This window comes from Notothenia rossii, assembly GCF_949606895.1.
Source record: "Notothenia rossii genome assembly, chromosome: 9".
NCBI classification, from domain to species: Eukaryota; Metazoa; Chordata; class Actinopteri; order Perciformes; family Nototheniidae; genus Notothenia; species Notothenia rossii.
In genome coordinates, this window is record NC_136907.1 from 56,011,607 (window position 1) to 56,031,951 (window position 20,345).

The following is a 20,345-nucleotide window of genomic DNA, read 5'->3' on the forward strand; positions in this document are numbered from 1 at the left end:
CTGTGTCCACGATCAGTCCCTTCCTTTTGGCCTGCTGCTGCTGCGCTGACCAGCTGGCGTATGCTGTCTGCGCCCCGAAGGTGAAGTCCTCTCTTCCCGCTGCTTTCCGGGCGTCATCTCGACTCGCCCCACGTCCACCACTGCCGCCATCTTGTCCACAGCCGCCATCTTGCACGCGCGCGTACCGAGCGCTCTGTTCGCGCTTATTTCTACGTCTCTGTCTGCGTGTCCCGAAGTTTTACAGAAACTGCACCAAACAGTTTTTGTGCAATTATCTTTTCGGTGACCCTTTTCTCCACATCGCCAACACGCCATCTCCGTCGGGGGTCCGGTCTTTTTCTTTGGCGCTGCCCGGGCCTTCATTACCCTTTCTCCCGCCTCCTCGGCGACCGGGTCTGAGTCTTCTGAGGCCTCGTAGTTCCGCAACTTGGCCTTGAACTCCCCCAGCGACATGTCTGCTGAACCGCGCGTCACCAACAGTGTGAACGGTTTATACATCTCCGATAGTCCCCTCATAACCAACTGGTCCTGACGACGAAGTATTCTTTAGCCTTAACTGGCGTGGTTTATTTTCATATGTGCATTGCACCACTTGACCTGCTCTCCATGAGAGCTAGAGAGAGAGAGAGATAGAAGTGGAGGGAACAATCCCTTATATCTGATATCTGACGTCAGCTACAATAGCTGCGCCTCCTTACGCCTATAGCGCCCTCTTACTGTGGAACAGTTATAGTGCAGTTACATGCAGACATATTAATACTTACACTTAACAGGCACTCATGAGACCTGTATTCGATTATGGGTGTATAGCGTTCATGGCAGCAGCAGAATCAAACCTTAAAAAACTGGATGTCCTACAAGCTCAGGCCCTGAGAATTTGTAGTGGATCTTTTAAAACATCTCCAGTATCAGCAATACAGGTGGAAATGGGAGAAATGCCTTTAAGGATAAGAAGAGTGAAGTTAATGTTGGCATACTGGGTAAACCTTCTGGGGCACAGTGATAGTCATCCTGCGAAAAGTATTTTTGAAAGACTGCTGGGAGCACAATGAGTCACATTTAACAAGTTTTGGATGGATTGGCGATGTTAAAGCAGCAAGTATAGGTTTGAATCAAATACAGTATTGCCCCACAGTTCCAATCTCGTCCATTCCACCCTGGTTATTCCCATTGCCAAGTGTAGACCTCAATATACAAAAGGAGTTAAAGGAAAAGAAAGAACTACCAGTATTGCGCATAGTCCAGAATTATTTTGCAAGATATCACTCAGACTCAACAATCATATTTACAGATGGTTCCAAAGACCCAGAGACAGGGCGTGCAGGGGCAGCAGTATATATCCCAGTGAGTAATACACATATAAAGGAAAGGGTAACAGACCATGTGTCAGTATACACCACAGAGTTGTTGGCATTGGTACTGTCATTGAAATGGATAGAGGAGAAAGAAATACATAATAGTGTAATAGCATCTGACAGCTTTTCAGCATTATCGAGTATACGATCAGGTAGATCTTCATCATTCATTTTATATAAAATGCAAATCAAAGCCATAGCAACTCGTTTCATCTGGGTTCATGCTAATGTTGGTGTGGAGGGTAATGAACAGGTGGATATTCTGGCCAAACAAACACTCAGAAGTATGAACATAGACATAGAAGTTCCACTCAGTAAAGCGGAGGTTAAAACATTCATACAGAAATATGCACAAACAACATGGCAAGATCATTGGGACCTTAGTGATACAGGAAGACATCTTTATAAAATTCAAAGGTATATGGGGGATGGAAGGAAGGTGGGGTTTAAAAGAATGGAGGAAAATGTCATTTCTCAGATGAGAATAGGTCATACAGGTCTCAATCATACATTAAGTATAATAGGAAAGCATCCAACCGGAAAGTGTATACACTGTAGCCAGCCAGAAACTGTTGAGCATGTTTTACTGCTTTGCATGAAATATAGTACTCAGAGAAATGTGCTTTTCCAGACACTGAAGAAAGCAAAATTCCATGACTTGTCGCTATCAGGACTGTTAGGGAAAACATCAGGCAATATATATTGTGAGATTATTAAATTTCTAAGAGAAATTGATACATTTAAAATAATCTAGAGTTTTGGTTCTTTGTTTTGTTTCTTTTGTCTATTGTTTTCTGCTTACTCTCTTGTCCACACTCCAGTGCAGTTGGTGGCGTTAATGCACCTACAAGTTGGTTTGCCAACCGCCAATAAACACGAAAGAAGAAGAAGAAGAACACTAGGTGGGTTATGGCTAGAAAGGATCCGTCTTGTGTAAAACTCGCGAGAGATGGAGCTATTTGGAAAAGGGGCAGAAATGTAAAATATATTGTAGCTAAGATTCAGGAAGCCATTACGGAAATTGAAAGCTGGTCTCTGACATGGGGGTTTAGATTGTCGGTAGAAAAAACTGAAACTTTATTTTTTACGAGGAAAAGGATAGGTGAGGAGGTTAGGTTAAAACTTTCTGGACAAGATCTAAAGAAAGTGAAGACATTTAAATTTCTGGGAATATGGTTGGACGAGAGAGTCACATGGAGAACTCACATTGATAAAGTAGTAGATATATGTAAAAGGGTTTTAAATGTTATGAGGTGCTTGGCAGGCACTAAGTGGGGGGCTGATAAAAATGCTTTGAGGAACGTATACACGGCCTTAATAAGATCAGCCATAGAATACGGACTAATAGTGTATGGGTCAGCTGCATATTCTTCTCTTCAAAAATTAGATAGAGTCCAGGCACAAGCACTAAGGATATGCTGTGGGGCAGTAAGATCTACACCAGTGTCGGCACTTCAGGTAGAGGTCGGAGAAGTACCTATTTCTTTGAGGAGAAAGCAGTTAATTGTTCATTACTGGGCAAATCTACAGGGTCATAAAGGTACTCACCCTACTAAACAAACTGTACAAAGAAGTTGGGAAAGTAACAAAATAAAAAAAGAAAGTTTTTGTTTTTGTGTTTCGGAAATATGTAAGGAATTCAAAGTTAAAGAATGGAATATTAGTCCGACGGTGTTGTTATCAGCTGTTCCACCATGGTTGCTACCTCAACCTATAGTAGATTTGTCACTAGTGAAACGGGTACATTCAATGAAAAACAAATTCAATGTACAGGCTTATGTGAACACTGTTCTACATGAACATTATGGGCAGTTTATAAAAATATTTACTGATGGATCCAAAAATCCAGAAAATGGTCTAACTAGTTGTGCATTTTATGTTCCTGAGTTAAAAGTCAAAGTGGGAAAGCGTACAAGTGATCACATTGCAGTATATACAATAGAGATGATGGCTATCTCTCTAGCACTTCAGTGGGTAGAGGAAATACAGCCAATGCGAGTGGTCATTTGCTCTGACTCCAGTGCAGCTCTGGAGAGTATAAACAACTTCTCTTCAGAATGTCGTCAGGATATTTTACATGAAATTTTACAAAGCATGTTTAGGTTAGTTCATCTGGGAATTGTTGTTCAATTTGTGTGGGTTCCAGCGCATGTGGGTATTAAAGGGAATGAAGTAGTGGATCAACTGGCAAAATGTGGTTTGAAAGCAAACCAGATTGATATTATGGTACCCATCAGTAGAGCAGAAGTCAAATATTTTACAAAAGTGGTTATCAAGCAACAATGGCAAAAACTATGGGACAGTAACACCAAAGGAAGACATCTATACCAGATACAAAGGGAAGTAGGAACAGGAAGCACTTGGGGGAGTAGTAGAAGAGAACAGAGCATTAACAGCAGGATAACATTTGGACACTCTGGACTAAACTCATCACTGCATCTGATTGGAAAACATCCAAATGGCAATTGTGATGGTTGCCAACAACCAGAGACAATACATCATGTATTTTTTAGCTGCCCGGATTATAACAGACAAAGATTCATTCTGAAAACTGCACTGGAACCACTCAACATCAAGGACATGGATTTCAAGGCAATATATGAAAGTAAATCAAGAAATGAAGCAAACAAGCTGTTTTCAAATTCCTCAAAAGCACAGGTCTGAGGATAAGGATTTAATATGAACATGTAATAACTCAACAGTAGGTGGCGATATATGCTCCAAGTGGAAGCGATTCGCCATTAAATAAAAGAAGAAGAAGAAGAAGAACTCGCGAGAGTTTGCAAGTCACGTGGCTGAATGTTTACGTTTGGCAGGCAGCCTTTCAGTTAAGATCGTTAACTAACATCGGTGGGCCACAGCAAATGATGGTAAGAAGCTAAACTATCTATTAATTATGTCAATTACAGGGAGTGTGATTGTTGAAATAGGGTGTTAGCGGTCTTGCTGTTCAAAGAAGAATGACAACACTGTAGATCACCAACACTATGGTTTATTTTTTATTCACAGGCAAGTCAACGTTGTCACAGTAAAAGTCCCAAGATAGCTCCTGGTGCAATAAAATGTTCCCTTTCAGTGTTTCACTATTATGTCTAATGTTTCTCTATTAATATTGCTGTCGAATTAATGTGTATGTAGCATGTTACTGCTGTAGATGTGTTACCGAGCCGCTCCGATTACAACGAGAGTTACAACGAGAACGTGACGTCATATTTACACAAGACGGATCCTTTCTAGCCATAACCCACTAGGTGGCGCCATTTCTCTCTTTGTCCACACAGCCGTAGAAGAAGAAATCAACCGGCGCGAATTTTCTGCCCACCGCGCGCATCTTCAGACCGTCCAAGCTCAACAAAACTCGAGTCCTAGTTAAGTAAGCGTCTGGCTTCCTTTAGTCATGTTTGATCACGTAGACTTTGAGTGATCTGAGGAGCAGTAAGTTTTAGAGTCATAGTTTCAGTGCTGACGATCCCGGTGCTAATGTTGTTCATTCTGTTCTTGTTTACGGTAGTACCATAGACTGTATATATAAAGGGTAGTACACATGACCTGGACCGTGACCCACCAGACTGTTCAGTGTGTGTCACAGGGACTTCATGAGATAAAAACAAAGCGAAAGCTGTGTAAGGAACTTTCTAGAACATTTAAAGTGTATGTGACACGGGTCCTTATGGGTTAATAATATGGATCATGGACATTTTCGAGTTGTGATCGTAAAGCAAGCTCTTGCTCTTGATATCCTGTTCAGACCTAGTTTCAGAACACATATTACTACATATAGTTGTGTTTAATTAGCTGTTTGTGTGTTCTCAGTTGATGGGGGATAAGCTGTGAAAACAACACCTACTACATGTACAAGAGGTGGTGTGTTACATAACAAACATGTCCGGATGCTCTTCTGATTTAAAAAAAAAAAACCTTTATGCCAATCTTTGATTTTGAATCATATGAAACGGTGACTTGACAATTGAGATCCAGCAGAATGTTATTTCTAACATTGTGCCTTTGTTATTCTTCTACCCAATCGTCATCATCATTCAATTGTTTTGTTGTCTTTGTAGGCTGGCCTCTGACAGCGAGTATGAGGCAGATGGCGTGGAGTCGTCACTGTCCACACGAGTAGAATATCATTGGTAGGACCACATGAAAACTCTTTTCTAAAAGCCAACACAGAAGTTAGCATCACACTGGTTTCCTTGTCAAAAAGCCAATAGGGTTTTTTATTTGGCATATCAACATTAGGTAGTTTAATTTAGCCCTATGTTAGCCAGCATTATTTTAAAGATGTGTATATGCTACAAAATTAATACATTTGGGTATTTTATGTTTCAAAACAAAACCTATAAAATCTCCTAAGCTTGAGTCAACCACAGATCTTATTTCGTGCAACATCAAAAAAACATTCACTTGGAGACGAGGGAATGAAAGCGTACAAATGTCTGTGTTTTAGGACTTATTTGAAGAACTTGTTGAATAAGATACAGGTTTGCATCTTGGTGATCATGTACAAATGTATAACCCCTCATGGGCTCTTTATCACAGGTTTGTTCTCTATCACAGGTCATTTGAGTATCGTCTGAAGTGGAAAACATCCATGTTGACACAACGCTCCTCAAGCCTAACAAAGGCCTCCAAGAAGATCGCCCAGAGAGACCCCAGCCCGGATGAAGAAGTTATCCAGCGCAAGCTGAGGGGTAGGACAAAGAGGAATGGGCTGAAGAAAATAGAAACTAGTGACAGTAGAGTCCATGCCGAGGAGAGGAGGGACCGCGACATCCTTGACGTCATTAACAGCACACTTGAGGCTAAAGGTGTCGGAGAGGAGGATGAAGAGAGGTTTGTAGAGGTAACTGATGAAGAAGTGGATTATTCAGATGCAGACCGTGTCTCTGTAAGCAGCATAGTGTCTGGTCCTTCCCTCCCCCATAATGCATCTCGAAGGAAACAGCTTCTCTCACAGGGCTTGTGCACAGCCTGTAGGAGCCTCTACGAGAAGGCAAAGAAGTTGAAAAGACCTATGAAAGACAAACTCCTGGACGATGGTGAGTTATTCTTTGTTTAAGCAACAGTGGATACAGTAATGTATGTGTTGGGAAATGTGCACGTGGTACCCTCAAATATTAGTACAACAAAGTATCGTCACAGTGAAAAACACAAAGTCCTTCCTGGCATGCTATCAGCCAGCCTTGTATATAGTGAAATGGTGATCTCCAAATATTTGCGACTTCAATAAAAGTTATGATGCAATTGCTGTAAATTAAGGCTCAGCGTAAACATTTTATATAATAATTCTCTGGACATAGTTTTCTATTGATACCTGCATCTTTTTATTGATTCAACTTGTCCAATGAAGTCGATTCTGAACCATGTGCTCGCATTGAATTATGAATAGTATAACTACCTCTGTAAGCATTTCTGTTTTTCAAAGCCAGTTTCATTACTAGTTTTGCACTATTGTTTTTATATCTTCCACATTTACACGGGACACACTCATCTGCCACAGGAGGTGCATCTCTGCAGCGTTTACTCTCAGGATGCATGATAACATGTTGAACCTCTCTCCGTTTGTACTTAAGATCCCAAGTCCCTGACATGTGACGAGTGGGTCCTGATCAAGAGCTGGAGACCGAGGAAGCTGCATAATGAAAGACGGTGTGTGTGTGTGTGTGTGTGTGTGTGTGTGTGTGTGTGTGTGTGTGTGTGTGTGTGTGTGTGTGTGTGTGTGTGTGTGTGTGTGTGTGTGTGTGTGTGTGTGTGTGTGTGTGTGTGTGTGTGTGTGTGTGTGTGTGTGTGTGTGTGTGTGTGTGTGTGTGTGTGTGTGTGTGTGTGTGTGTGTGTGTGTGTGTGTGTGTGTGTGTGTGTGTGTGTGTGTGTGTGTGTGTGTGTGTGTGTTGACTCAAATCTTTCAACATTTTAAATATACAGCAATAAAACAACTATGCTAAAACATGCTCAAGGGGGATATTTTTGCCACTTCATATGCCTGACTAATATGGTCCATTACCTTGTTTTAAAATTGCCGATTTCCCTAGGTTTAAAAGTTGTTGGAAACATTTGGGATAATATTACAGGTCTTGTCGGTTTCACTGATGTTAATGTATGAATGTTACATCGTATAACTTTTTACAAAAGTAACACCTGTAGCTATGCAAATACAAATGTTCTCAGCTCTTTATAACTGCTGTATTTCAACAGGAAGCTTCTGATCCAGGTACAACTGGTTAAGAAAAGACTTAAGGCCACAAATGGTGCAAAGCGGAACTCTCAATGTGGGAGAAAGTTGGAATCTTCAGCCTGCACAAGACCGCACAGCTTCCTCCAGAGGTAACGTCTAACACATCACCTTTAAAGCAGTAAAGCCTCAATGAGCTTGTTAGCATGAAAAATGACTTCATCATTTGTATCAGAAACCTTAGACGGTGTCTCAGAACGCCAATGAAACAAATGAAGAAGAGCAGGGGGAAGAGGAGAAGAGTTGGTTCACAGGGTCCTTGTTTGGCGAAGCAGCAGCGTCTCCACAGCAACCATCACCTCCAAAACATCCGTGTAAGCAGCACCGATAAGAGCAGCATTCTCAGCGCTGGTTTGGAAGGTGAGATCAATCAAGAAGTCAGCGATGATTCGAACAAACATCTGACTGTTGAGTTGATCCCCGCCAACGTTTCCCTGGAACTCACCGAGTCCAGAGAGCTCCCATCCAATCAGAAAGCAGCGAAAAAGGCGTGTGGATTCAGAGACTTGCTTGCCCAGTTGCGCCGCAACAGCAACGTGGTCGTGAAAGAAAGTCGTTAGCTAAGTGACTCTGTTTTATTTAATAAAACTTCAGGAAGGTATTAAAGCCCTGATGTAGCTTTTACTTGTTGAGTTTGCGCTTTAGCCCTCCTATTTTCTCTGTTGTTCTTGATGTTTCTGAGTTGAGTAGACCACTGATACAGTTCCACATACCTGCATGTTATTTATTTATTGTTAGCAAGTAGTTTAATTCTATGGAGGATGGATTGTGACACAATTAAATAAATAAATACATCATTAAATAATTAATTAAATGTGTCATTAATTAATTAAAATTGGAATTAAATACATAAATATGTGATTAAATGTGTCATTAATTCATTCAAATACGTATTCATTCAATGTAAAAACCACATATAATTATTTCACTATTTAATTAATTATTTCATGGACCTGTGTTATGGAGGATGGATTGTGACACAATTAAATAAATAAATACATCATTAAATAATTAATTAAATGTGTCATTAATTAATTAAAATTGGAATTAAATACATAAATATGTGATTAAATGTGTCATTAATTCATTCAAATACGTATTCATTCAATGTAAAAACCACATATAATTATTTCACTATTTAATTAATTATTTCATGGACCTGTGTTGCAGCGCTTCATGAATTTATTTTATCTGTCAAACTCACCCATCAAAGTCAGGGGGCGGGGCTAACGCAAATCTAGTCTATCCATTGCTTTCGTCTAAAGCCTTTCCAAGCATGGCGGCTACGGAGGACATTCTTCAACTTTCTCAGGAGTTGGTGAGAGATATTTTAAACCTTGCTGAAGATGTGGAAGCAGGACCTGCTGACCCAGAGCAGGTAGCGTGTAAAGCAGAGGAGTTTATTGAAATTGTTGGAGTTATTTCCGCCCTTTCCGATCAAGATATTGATCGTAGAGTGACTGCAAATTTAGAGGAAGTACTCCACCGCTTCTCTGGTACCAGGGCGCAACAGATACAACACACACAGGGACCAGGACGTTTGGCGTTTGACATACCGAGTGCAGTCTTGGAACACCAAGTTCTTTCTGGAACACCAGTTTGTCAAATTGCAGCATTGTTCGGAGTCTCAAAGAGGACCATCAGAAGGCGTATGAAACAAAATGGTCTAAGGTATTTACACTACATTCACGAGTTTTCAGTTTATGAATGGCCGGTGTTGTGTAACAAACTCGATACTAATATGTTTTTTTTGTTTGTGCAGAAAGACCGACCTCTATTCAGCAGTGAATGATGAGGAGTTGGACCATATTGTAACAGAACTCCACAGAAGACATCCAAACACCGGCTACAAGCTAATGCGAAGTCATCTGAATGCAAGAGGTGTGCGTGTTACAAGTAAGTATAATAATATATGACCTGATGTAAGGGATAATATAGAATGAGACGGTCATTTCTCCTATGTTTTGCTAACTCTATTCTGGGTCGTGAGAAAACGCAAAGCCGTTTAGAAATCAATGCATGGAGGGATTACATACGCGTGTATATCAGATGTGGGTAGTAATGAGTTACATTTACTTCAGTAACTTTTTGGATAAATTGCACTTTTAAGAGTAGTTTTAATGAAAAATATTTTATATTTTTAATTGAGTAATATTGTTCTAAAATAACAATACTATTGAGTACAATTGTTGGCTTCTCTACCCACCTGAGTATTAAATATATGTACATATAATATTTGTGCCTTGATTTATGTTACTTTTGTAAAGATTTAATATATGTGTGCTGTAGTTAAGAAGTATTGTTTAAAATACATGAATTTGAAGTTTATTCATTTATAATATCGTAGACAATCCCAATTAATTGACTGTAACCATAACAGCAGAAAGGGCAGCTTTAGCCAACAGAGATATTATCAGCTGTAGTCCCTGGCCAGATGAAAATAGACAGCCCCCCCAAAAAAGAGATTATTATTGATTACATTCATGTTCTTATTTGACAAATCAGATGTTACTCAACAGTTACTCAGGACTTGAGTGTTTTTTTTCTCCACCAAATACTTTTTTACTCTTACTCAAGTAGTTATTTGGATGACTACTTTTTACTTTTACTAGAGTAATATTGTTCTAACGTAACAATGCTGACTTGAGTACAATTTTTGGCTACTATACCCACCTCTGGTGTATGTTTTATATGTGTGTATTTATGTAGTGTTGTCAGACTCTGATCTTGCATGGTTGTTTTCCACGCCTTCACTCTCCCTGTAACAAGTTATGAGTAATTTTTCTAACCATCACCATTAGTCCGAAGCTGATTAAATAAGGCAAATATCCTACATAGTTCCTCTTGAACCTCTTTTCCTTTATGCTCCTCTAATTGTAGCGGTGTCCCTAACAACTGCGTGTTATACATAGCAGTGGTGAGAACAGACTGTAGAATGCAACGATTGACCAATCAATTTAACAGAATTGGTAATGATTACATTTATTTATACTGTATCTATTATTTGAAAATGAACTATACAGTAGTGAGCCTAGCTAATTTTAAGATAATGTTCATGTAGCCTATGTTTCTATTTGCAATGCATCCAGTCATTTTATTTGCAGTTAACTTGAAGCCAGTAGCCATGTATTAAAATATCCTATCACTAAGTTTGGTGTAACAACTTTTTTCTCTTTCAGAAAATTTAGTTAACTTATTTTGACATGGTTCTGCACTGTAATAGTTGTACACACCTCACTATGTTATGACACTGTTTCCTCAAATTAAGTGACTCCACAAGTATTTTTGTTCCAGCACTAGTCAAGTAGATTGAACAGGTGTGAGTGTGTGGTTTTTTTATTTCATTCTTCTATCCTCAGTCTCAAGACTGCAAGACTCATTATGCAGAGGGAGTCCACATGAGACGTCTAAGGCTGCGTGTGTTAAGACGACGCCAGTATTCTGTTCCTGGCCCGAACTCTTTATGGCATGTAGATGGCCACCATAAGCTCATCAGGTCAGTGATATTGGCAGATAAAGAATGCATCTGTCAGTAGAATTGTTTTACAGTGAAGTTGTTTTTTGTGTGTTTACAATTGCCTTACAGGTGGAGATTTGTTGTCCATGGTGGGGTGGATGGATTCAGTCGTTTGGTGGTCTACCTGACTGTGGCTGGCAATAATAGAGCTAGAACTGTCTTGCAGAGCTTTATCGCTGCTGTTGAGCAGTATGGGCTGCCATCAAGAGTACGGTCTGATAAAGGAGGAGAGAATGCAGATGTAGCAGAATTCATGATCAGGAGCAGAGGTGCCAACAGGAATTCGCACATCACAGGAAGAAGTGTCCACAATCAGCGGTAAAAAAATGTTTGGCAACTAGGCTCACACAACAAACATTACCAGTTGAATATGTCACCCACAAATTAACACCAATTGTCAATTTGATCTTAAAAACAGAATAGAGAGGATGTGGAGAGATGTGTATGAACATGCCCTGGACCTCTTTCATCAGATCTTCACTTCACTGGAAGATCAGGGAACACTGAATCCAGACAATGAAGTCCATCTTTTCGCACTGCACCGGATCTTCCTTCCTCTGATTCAGCAAAGCCTAGATTCTTTCAGAGATGGATGGAACTTTCATGGTCTTAGAACTGAAAGGAATCAGTCACCACAGCAACTCTGGAGAAGATACAGAGAGCAAGGCCCAATGGAGGACCCTACTGAGGTTAAAGAAAGATCAAATTTTAACACTTTTTAAATAGTCTGTTTCCCTAATGGAATTATATGAGAAATGATATGCTATAAAGGTACTTTAAATGAATCATACATCTTATCAAGGTCTCCTGAGCTTTTAAAGAACAACCTGAGTTATAGTTATAGTATTCATGGCTGTATTATTTTACAAAACTATATAGGCGACCAAAAACCAACAGGGTCCATAGTGCTCAGTAATTTTTTTCATAAGAAGGCTGTTTGCTGATATGTGGGTTGTATCCCATTTTGAATTATGTACTGATTAGTTTTAACCATTTCATCATTAAGTGGCCATCCTAAAGGCTTTTTATAGTTTTTTCACTAGAGTGCCTTGGATTTTTTCTTCGGTTATTTGTAATATGTATAATTTCTCAACTGACTTAGTGACCAAAAATAACAAACTTAACCCTTGTGCACTGTTAGAAACCACTACCGACTCGTTATTGTTCATTTTAGTGGCTTTTTTCCCCCAGCCACGACTTTGATGCAGGTAGAGAATTTGCCGAGTGTATTATTGACCTAGTGACATTTTTAAAATTATATTTACAAAATTCATTTCAAATTAATGTGTCACCAAAAATCATTCCATTTTCTGTAACACAGCAACATTTATGGCCACATTTAAGAGTGAAAACATCCAACAGTGCATGAGGGTTTAATACTTTGAGTAATGAAACTAGTTTGATGTATTAAGTACAAGATTGATCATGCTTGTCCTCCATTCAGGTTTATGAAGACTATGGGATCGACTGGAATGGACCTCAGTCTTCATGGAGGCACTGTGTCAGTCCCTGAGATTCAGCTGGCCCATGAACTCTCCGATGAAGAGGCTGCCATTTTGCCAGCTCCAGGAGTTTCTGTAACTGATGCACTTAGATCATATATAGAGACTGTGCAAGTTTTATCAAGAATCATAGCAGACTAATGTCCAACCAATGCTTTTATTTGGCATCTTAGAACAAGCAATCATATTTGTAAAACGCTTCATTCCTTAAAATCAGTTTAGCCTTAAAGCTCTTCCATCACTGTTATGAACTTGTAAATGGACTTTATGCACAGCTCCATTACTTCCTAAACTTAAAACACACTCCTTTTACTTGCTGTCTCATTATTGACCACTGAATGAATAACATGAATACTGCTCTCTTAACACTGAAAGCTGATGATGCAGAATGGTTGGGTGTAAGTAAATGGAAAAAACTATTTTGAATAAAACAATTGTCAACTACTGGACACAGTATGTTCACTGTTTGTTTTCAAAGACACTGAACTTGTGTCAATTGACCTGACCAACTGCACAGTGCACATCTGTCCGAAAAACACTTAAACAAGTCCAAATCCAGTCTGAACACTATTTATGGCAGAGACGAGTGCTTTCTCAAAGTCCATGAATGTTTTGAAATGGGCTGGCAGCTTTAGTGTTTCAAAGCATGTGGAGGATGTAGGAAGGGTTCCACCAGAAATCTCCACTTTCAGTTCAGGAGGAAGCTTCTCCCAGCCAACCCAGAACGTCAGCAGCTGTAGCCGATGAAGCTAAAAGTCAAAGTGGATTCAAGACTATATTTAGTTCAACTTAATTCATATCAATGAGACATAGAAGAGTTGCTAAAGAGAATAAATTAGCCAAATACAGGTGAAACTTGGAAAATGAGAATATCTTTCAAAAGTGCATTCGTTTCAGTAATTCCAAAGGTGAAACAAATCTCATAACATGCAAAGTGAAATATTTCAAGCCTCAGTTATAATTTTGATGATTTGGCTTACAGCTATGAAAATCAAAAATAAAAGAATCAAATTAGAATATTTTATGAAATCAATAAATGTAATCATCAAAATTATTTAAAAAAATGCTTGAAATATATTGCTTTGCATGTAATGAGTATATCAGTTTCACCTTTTAAGTTGAATTACTGAAATAAATGAACTTTTGCACGATATTCTAATTTTCCGAGTTTCACCTGTAATGTTAATTACCTGTTTCAATGAACATCCTTAGAAATCCAGTGATGCGGCACGTAGACTCTATGTCAAAGTCTTCATCATCACTGTCCTCAAGTGGCCATGTGATTTTGTCTAGAAGCATCTTACAGAACAAAGTAATTATTTTAAAAAGAACTTATTTTAGTGAAGGAATAGGCAGAATACATTCTTGGTAAAGGAAAAGAGAACCAGCTCAGTCATTGAAGATGTGTGTACATTCATCAAGTGAAGTCAAATCTAACTAAATTACTGATTTACCTGTGGTGTGAACTGCATTTCAGCCATTTTGGGGAGAAGAAGAGGGACAACATCTGGCCTAGATGTCAACAGGGGCCATACCATCACATCTTTCAGTCCTTTTCTCAACTGTTTGATTTGGCGCATGGTCCTCCCAATAACCTAAGAGGCAGAAAAATCCATATTACAGATGAAATCCTCAACCCAAATTTGCCAATAGTAGGGAAAATGTTCATAAAAAGCAAATTACTTGCTTTATAAAATCCATCCTCACTCTACTACACAATATAGCAACCCTTTATAAGACATTTTCAAGTTCTAGAATAATGTACGTACGCCGCTAATCAAATGTGTTTTCCTGGAATGTCCCTTTATTTTTCAACAAAAAAAATTCTACCTGGGTTACAAGTTAAAGAGAATGCTAGTTCTCCTGCCTACAGTCCCAAAATGCCTGTGAGAGAATAAGTGGTGCTTCATGCAAACCTGACATAACTGTTCTGCTTAAGACAATGATGGATGATGGGGAAATGCCACTTTCTAAGTTTCAGCACCTGGTGTCTAGTGCTCAAATACGGTACTAAGAGAAGTTAACAGTGGTGAACACCTAACTATCACCTTTTTAGAGTAGATTATCAAAAGGGAAATTCACACAACCAGATGAGTGTTGTTGAGCTGCTTTGATGTACTGTAGTGTGATTTTTTTTTATGAAGGATTGCATTTTGTTTATGATGATTTTTCCTACTGGGTCAACTTTTGTGAAATTGGGGTTTCTTAAATATACCATTGTTCTAATAACACTTGCAGGAATGAGAAACATTGTAGTAGTTAAACTGTATGTATTTAATGCTGGTTTTGAATAACTAACATTACTATGGGCCAAGACCAAATATGTTTAATGTTTCCATCTCTTCCTGTGTTGACATAAGAACCCAGGGTTCACAACACTTTATCATTTCAACAACTACAGCAATGAATTCCGTCAATAAATAGGGACTCACTGCATGGAGTAGAAGTTTGTTATGTAGCCATCTCCGATTTGTTTTGGTGACTGTTGGGAGATCCCAGGACATTGAAAGATCTGAAACGGCGTCCTTCTGTTCCGGTGTAAGTTCTTCATGTTCAAGCTAAAATCCAAATCATACAAGTGATTACATTTGCCCAAACAATAATTCTGCAAGGCAATTTTTTTGACATTACATACCAGTTTTATGATGCTCCTGATGTGCAGATCAGGACAGTCTTCTGTAACAACAGTTGCTGTTTCAGGGTCCCCATTGAACAGTACATGAATTACAGCAGGACTTAATCCTGTGACATGGGGGCCGTCATGCAGAAAGCTGTGGGCCAACATCCTTCCTGCAACCCGGAAGAGGTCACTTTCAATAAGCACCTCTGATGCAGCTGGAACAAGATGATCAGGTTCACCCTCAAATAGCAGTGTTCGGCCCATTCCTCCTGTAAAGTATCCAGAGATCTAGAGATTAAATCAAAAACAATTAACCACTGAAATACATTTTCATCTTTACAATAGGAAGAGACTTACCAAGATCTAGACTGAATCCAAACTGAAGTTTGGATATTATTGTTGTCATAAAGTACCGCATCACTCCCTCCCCAACAGCAACGTCACCTGAAATAAAATTGATGAATTAATTATAATTAATAAATAACAGTGGCAAAACAATGGCTGACTGATCCAGGTAACAGGATTAGGTAACATTTAACAAGCAAGGAAAAAGTAGTCAATATTGTATGTGTGTATTATGCAAGATCTTTTTTCATCAGTGATCTTCAATTATATGATTTATGGATCCCATTTAACAACTTCATATAAAAACCTGAGTGTTATAAACTTTACTGATACATTTATATTAAAAACTTTGGTAATACTTTACTTGAATGGGTATGCATAAGACTGACATGATAATGTCATAATCATGACATGACACCTGTCATGACACTTTATGAATGCTTATGACAGTCGTCATCAAGTGTCATTCGATAAATGATGTCACTTTTAATGCCAAGTTGACTTTGTTTGAGATGTCTTTGTTATGACAACTTGACATAGACCAAAACAACGTAACCTGTCATAAACATGACATATAAGACCTGATTATCAAACTTTGAAAATATATTTAGCTTTATGTCTTAACGTAACATTAAACTGTCATATATTGATAGCTTTCACATTGTAGTGTGGAATCTACAGAATTGACGAGGCATTTTGTTGGTTCTTTTTACTGCTTTATTTACGTTTTTACATTACCTTTTTTGTTGGAAATAGGTTGAGAGATAACTGGCACAGAGGACACCAGATTAGACATGCAAAAACGTTCAAAAAGTTTGATAATAAGGTGTTCTGTGTCATGTTTATGACAGGTTATGTTATTTTGGTCTATGTCAACAACAATGTCAACTTGGCATTAAAAGTGACGTCATTTACCGAATGTCACTTAATGAATGCTTATGACAGTCATAAAGTGTCATGACAGGCATCATGTCATGATTAAGACAGCATCCTGTCCGTCTTATGCACACCCATTCAAGTAAAGTGTAACCCAAACTTTATATTACTTACCAACAAGAATACAATGAAGTGGACATGCCCATTCTTGCTGCTGTTTATAGAATGACAGAAGTTCCCGTTCCCTGTCTTCTTCGGAGTCCCTTACATCCATCTTCATTCTCAGTGCTTTTCCAGGTGCATGTTCCCTTAAAAGATGCTCTTTGAAAACGTTTGCAGCTTCAGCTGGTTCCTTAATAAGCTTCCAATCTAGAAAAAAACAACAATAAAGTGATCAATTCCAGACAGACATGTTGTTAGTTGGGATGTTACCCGCAGATTAAGATATCCTCTCAGTCTACAGAAAAAGAAAACATTTACAGAATATTTTACAAAGCTGAGTTGATATAAAAACCGCTTTCTGTAAAAAAAACAAAATATTTTAACAATATATAACCCTATTGCCCATTGTTTTGTGTAATTGTATTAGCTTATCCAATTATATCTTACAGGTGTTATTTTTCTATTGACACAGTTTAAATTACACACAATCTTATAGCAACTGTATTGTGATGACACAGACCGTTGTTTGTTTCTTTGGGACCAAAATCCTCATCAATCGCTGCTGGGGCAACTGAACCCTCAGCTGATGTTGATGGCCTCACTGGAAGACTGTCAGTGACTGGAGCTGTCCCGCTATCATTTTCTTCACTTTCACCTCCCTCTTGTTCTCTTTCTAATGCCTGCATGGGTGCCCTTCAAGTTAACAAAATTGAGATTATGGTCACACTCCCTTGTTTGTGTGCACAACACTTCCCAAAGAAAAAAGAATACACCATCCTTCAATTTCTATAGGAAGTACATACCCATTGCAGCTCAATCTGTGCAGCTTCATCTCTGAAAAGGGAACTTCATTCTGGCAAGTGATGCAGGGGATTACTGGACCAGAGACATGACCTGAGCTCTCCTAGCAACAACAACAAAATACTTTTAATTAATGATTAAATGTCACCAGTGAGCTTTGTTTTAATTATGCATTAAACTGAGTGTGTGAAATTATGTACACTACACAATCTAAGGTTAGATCCTGTTGAAGTGGACGTATGTAGATTGTGGACTGTCCAATCATCGTTGATGGATCTTTCAGAAAGGCAAGTGTGTATCCAGAGCTGGGACACGGAAGTAGTGCCAGATTTCGACTACGAGTAGATCCTGCAATTTTAAGAAATTCAAAGCCTCCGCCTTTTTGGAGCTTCGGGAACACTTCCATAAGTTTGTTTGATATGACCATTGGATCGCTGTCATTCCCTGTGGAATAAAAGCACATCATATTGACTCACCAAAAACTAAGCAAATAAGCCTGTTATAACGTATTCACAACATGATAAATCAACCTAAGTTTGAGTCTAATATGAACATATGGAAATACTTGTCTATAAAAAGAAATGCCGAGCATAACTGCACAATTTCAACTTTCCACAGACAGTACAGTACTTTCTTTATGGTTTTGCTAAAGTCTTAGTTTCTTACTCACCTAAAAATGTCACTTTTTGCTCTCCAAGTCCTGAAGAAAGAAGTTCCTGTTTATGCTGTACGCTTGGAACTTTCTCCACCTTGTGGTCTGCCAAACAACAGACCGTGTGTGTGTAGCTTCTTCGAATGACTTGTGCTGGTCGTCTCATAGTCCTTCTGGCGCCACCGGTATACGGCGCGAAAAGCCTTGCTACCTCGGCTGCAACACAGAACAATGACAACTCAATCGGTCACCAGTCAGCTAAAACAGTTAGCCTCACCGTCTATTTAAATTTAGTGGTTGCTGCGAGCTAACACTATTTTGCCGATTAGCGTTGTATGCCCGCACCATTGAACACACACAAAGCATACCGCGCACACCTACCGCATACAAACACTTTTCAATCCATCTCCAAATTGTTCGCTAATTTAACCTACACCTGTGTCCAAAGTCATTGATTACTAACACACTTGGCTGACATTAAATGACTTAGCTAAACTAAGTTAGCTTACCTTGGACAGGTGTTCGCAGTGGAGCGGCAGGTAGTGGAGCCGCCGATGTCTCCGGAGCCCCCGCCGCCGCTGAGGTCGCCGTCGGGGCCGGAGGAGTTCTGCTGAGAGCTTCCTCGATTAAAGTCGCTGCTTCTCTCAGCAGCTCCGGGCAACTCTTCGACATGTTGTACTGCACGCATGAAATTCGTCGATGTAGGTGCAGGCATGGGTGCAGGACGGAGTCTTCCACTTGACCCAACGTACTGTAGCCTATAGGTGAATAGCGCCATCCAGTGTATCGGGGTATTTTCACTATCAATCCATTATCTGGAATCCATCTGTCTTGACTTGATGCGCTGGGTAACCAATCAGGTGTTAGAACCCGCCCCCTGACTTTGATGGGCGAGTTTGACAGATAAAATAAATTCATGAAGCGCTGCAACACAGGTCCATGAAATAATTAATTAAATAGTGAAATAATTATATGTGGTTTTTACATTGAATGAATACGTATTTGAATGAATTAATGACACATTTAATCACATATTTATGTATTTAATTCCAATTTTAATTAATTAATGACACATTTAATTAATTATTTAATGATGTATTTATTTATTTAATTGTGTCACAATCCATCCTCCATACCATAGATAATACATTCTCTTGTACACCTCAATGTTAAATCTCGTACCGTCAGGCTCCCCAAGAACATCGTTACCTTCATTGAAGAACACCTTGGCACCATTTGCAGTAGCAGATTTGACAGAAAATAGTTATTGGGGGAACGAGGGTATGTAGAGGGCGTTCTTCAACGTCACTGTACACCGGCGCCCTTCACTGTCTATGAGGCATACCTCTGCGTCTCCTCTCCCGTGCGCCAACCCGAAAGTGCGCTTCCCATCTGCCAGCTCCATGCTGTGTCTCTCCGGCTCGAAGGTGCTGTCAAAGTTCTTGAATCGTTTCCTGTCGTTGATAAGGTGGGACGACGCACCTGTGTCCACGATCAGTCCCTTCCTTTTGGCCTGCTGCTGCTGCGCTGACCAGCTGGCGTATGCTGTCTGCGCCCCGAAGGTGAAGTCCTCTCTTCCCGCTGCTTTCCGGGCGTCATCTCGACTCGCCCCACGTCCACCACTGCCGCCATCTTGTCCACAGCCGCCATCTTGCACGCGCGCGTACCGAGCGCTCTGTTCGCGCTTATTTCTACGTCTCTGTCTGCGTGTCCCGAAGTTTTACAGAAACTGCACCAAACAGTTTTTGTGCAATTATCTTTTCGGTGACCCTTTTCTCCACATCGCCAACACGCCATCTCCGTCGGGGGTCCGGTCTTTTTCTTTGGCGCTGCCCGGGCCTTCATTACCCTTTCTCCCGCCTCCTCGGCGACCGGGTCTGAGTCTTCTGAGGCCTCGTAGTTCCGCAACTTGGCCTTGAACTCCCCCAGCGACATGTCTGCTGAACCGCGCGTCACCAACAGTGTGAACGGTTTATACATCTCCGATAGTCCCCTCATAACCAACTGGTCCTGACGACGAAGTATTCTTTAGCCTTAACTGGCGTGGTTTATTTTCATATGTGCATTGCACCACTTGACCTGCTCTCCATGAGAGCTAGAGAGAGAGAGAGATAGACAAGTTTACGCGCCAAAACACGGGTAGCGCCATAACCCTACACAAATGCACTTCATTTCCGCCGGAAGTATTTTGCACAGCGTCTGTCGGTGTAAACCGGTGTAAACAGTCAGACGGGCACTGGTGTAAACACAGCGATTTCGATGCTAACAGTGATGCTAGCTTGG

General features: G+C 39.9%; 2 protein-coding genes across 14 annotated transcripts; one reads left to right on the top strand and one right to left on the bottom strand.

Annotated features, from left to right (window-relative positions):
• Positions 1–4,110: 4,110 nt before the first annotated feature.
• Positions 4,111–13,055, top strand: LOC307019726 (uncharacterized protein). 10 transcript variants are annotated; one of them, XM_079650801.1, is made up of 12 exons: positions 4,115–4,225; positions 4,637–4,790; positions 5,417–5,488; positions 5,916–6,397; positions 6,932–7,007; positions 7,551–7,679; positions 7,763–9,258; positions 9,350–9,483; positions 10,947–11,083; positions 11,174–11,422; positions 11,523–11,793; positions 12,549–13,055. In XM_079650801.1, the coding sequence occupies exons 4-7, from the start codon at positions 5,950–5,952 to the stop codon at positions 8,145–8,147; spliced, it is 1,038 nt and encodes a 345-aa protein (XP_079506927.1). In that variant the 5' UTR covers positions 4,115–4,225; positions 4,637–4,790; positions 5,417–5,488; positions 5,916–5,949; the 3' UTR covers positions 8,148–9,258; positions 9,350–9,483; positions 10,947–11,083; positions 11,174–11,422; positions 11,523–11,793; positions 12,549–13,055. The 10 variants fall into 10 exon arrangements, with proteins under 10 accessions (XP_079506924.1, XP_079506927.1, XP_079506925.1 ...); XM_079650799.1 differs by having other exon boundaries at positions 4,637–4,728; XM_079650800.1 differs by having other exon boundaries at positions 4,637–4,723.
• LOC307019719 (uncharacterized protein) lies at positions 12,745–20,182 on the bottom strand. Of its 4 annotated transcripts, none has more exons than XM_079650784.1 (13): positions 19,272–20,182; positions 18,572–18,986; positions 18,081–18,278; positions 17,616–17,854; positions 17,413–17,513; positions 17,130–17,302; positions 16,622–16,816; positions 15,584–15,670; positions 15,242–15,495; positions 15,039–15,164; positions 14,061–14,201; positions 13,797–13,905; positions 12,745–13,355 (listed from the first exon to the last, which is right to left on the bottom strand). In XM_079650784.1, the coding sequence occupies exons 1-13, from the start codon at positions 19,296–19,298 to the stop codon at positions 13,300–13,302; spliced, it is 2,121 nt and encodes a 706-aa protein (XP_079506910.1). In that variant the 5' UTR covers positions 19,299–20,182; the 3' UTR covers positions 12,745–13,299. The 4 variants fall into 4 exon arrangements, with proteins under 4 accessions (XP_079506910.1, XP_079506911.1, XP_079506909.1 ...); XM_079650785.1 differs by having other exon boundaries at positions 13,797–13,895; positions 19,245–20,182; XM_079650783.1 differs by having other exon boundaries at positions 19,245–20,182.
• Between the last annotated feature and the right edge of the window lie 163 nt (positions 20,183–20,345).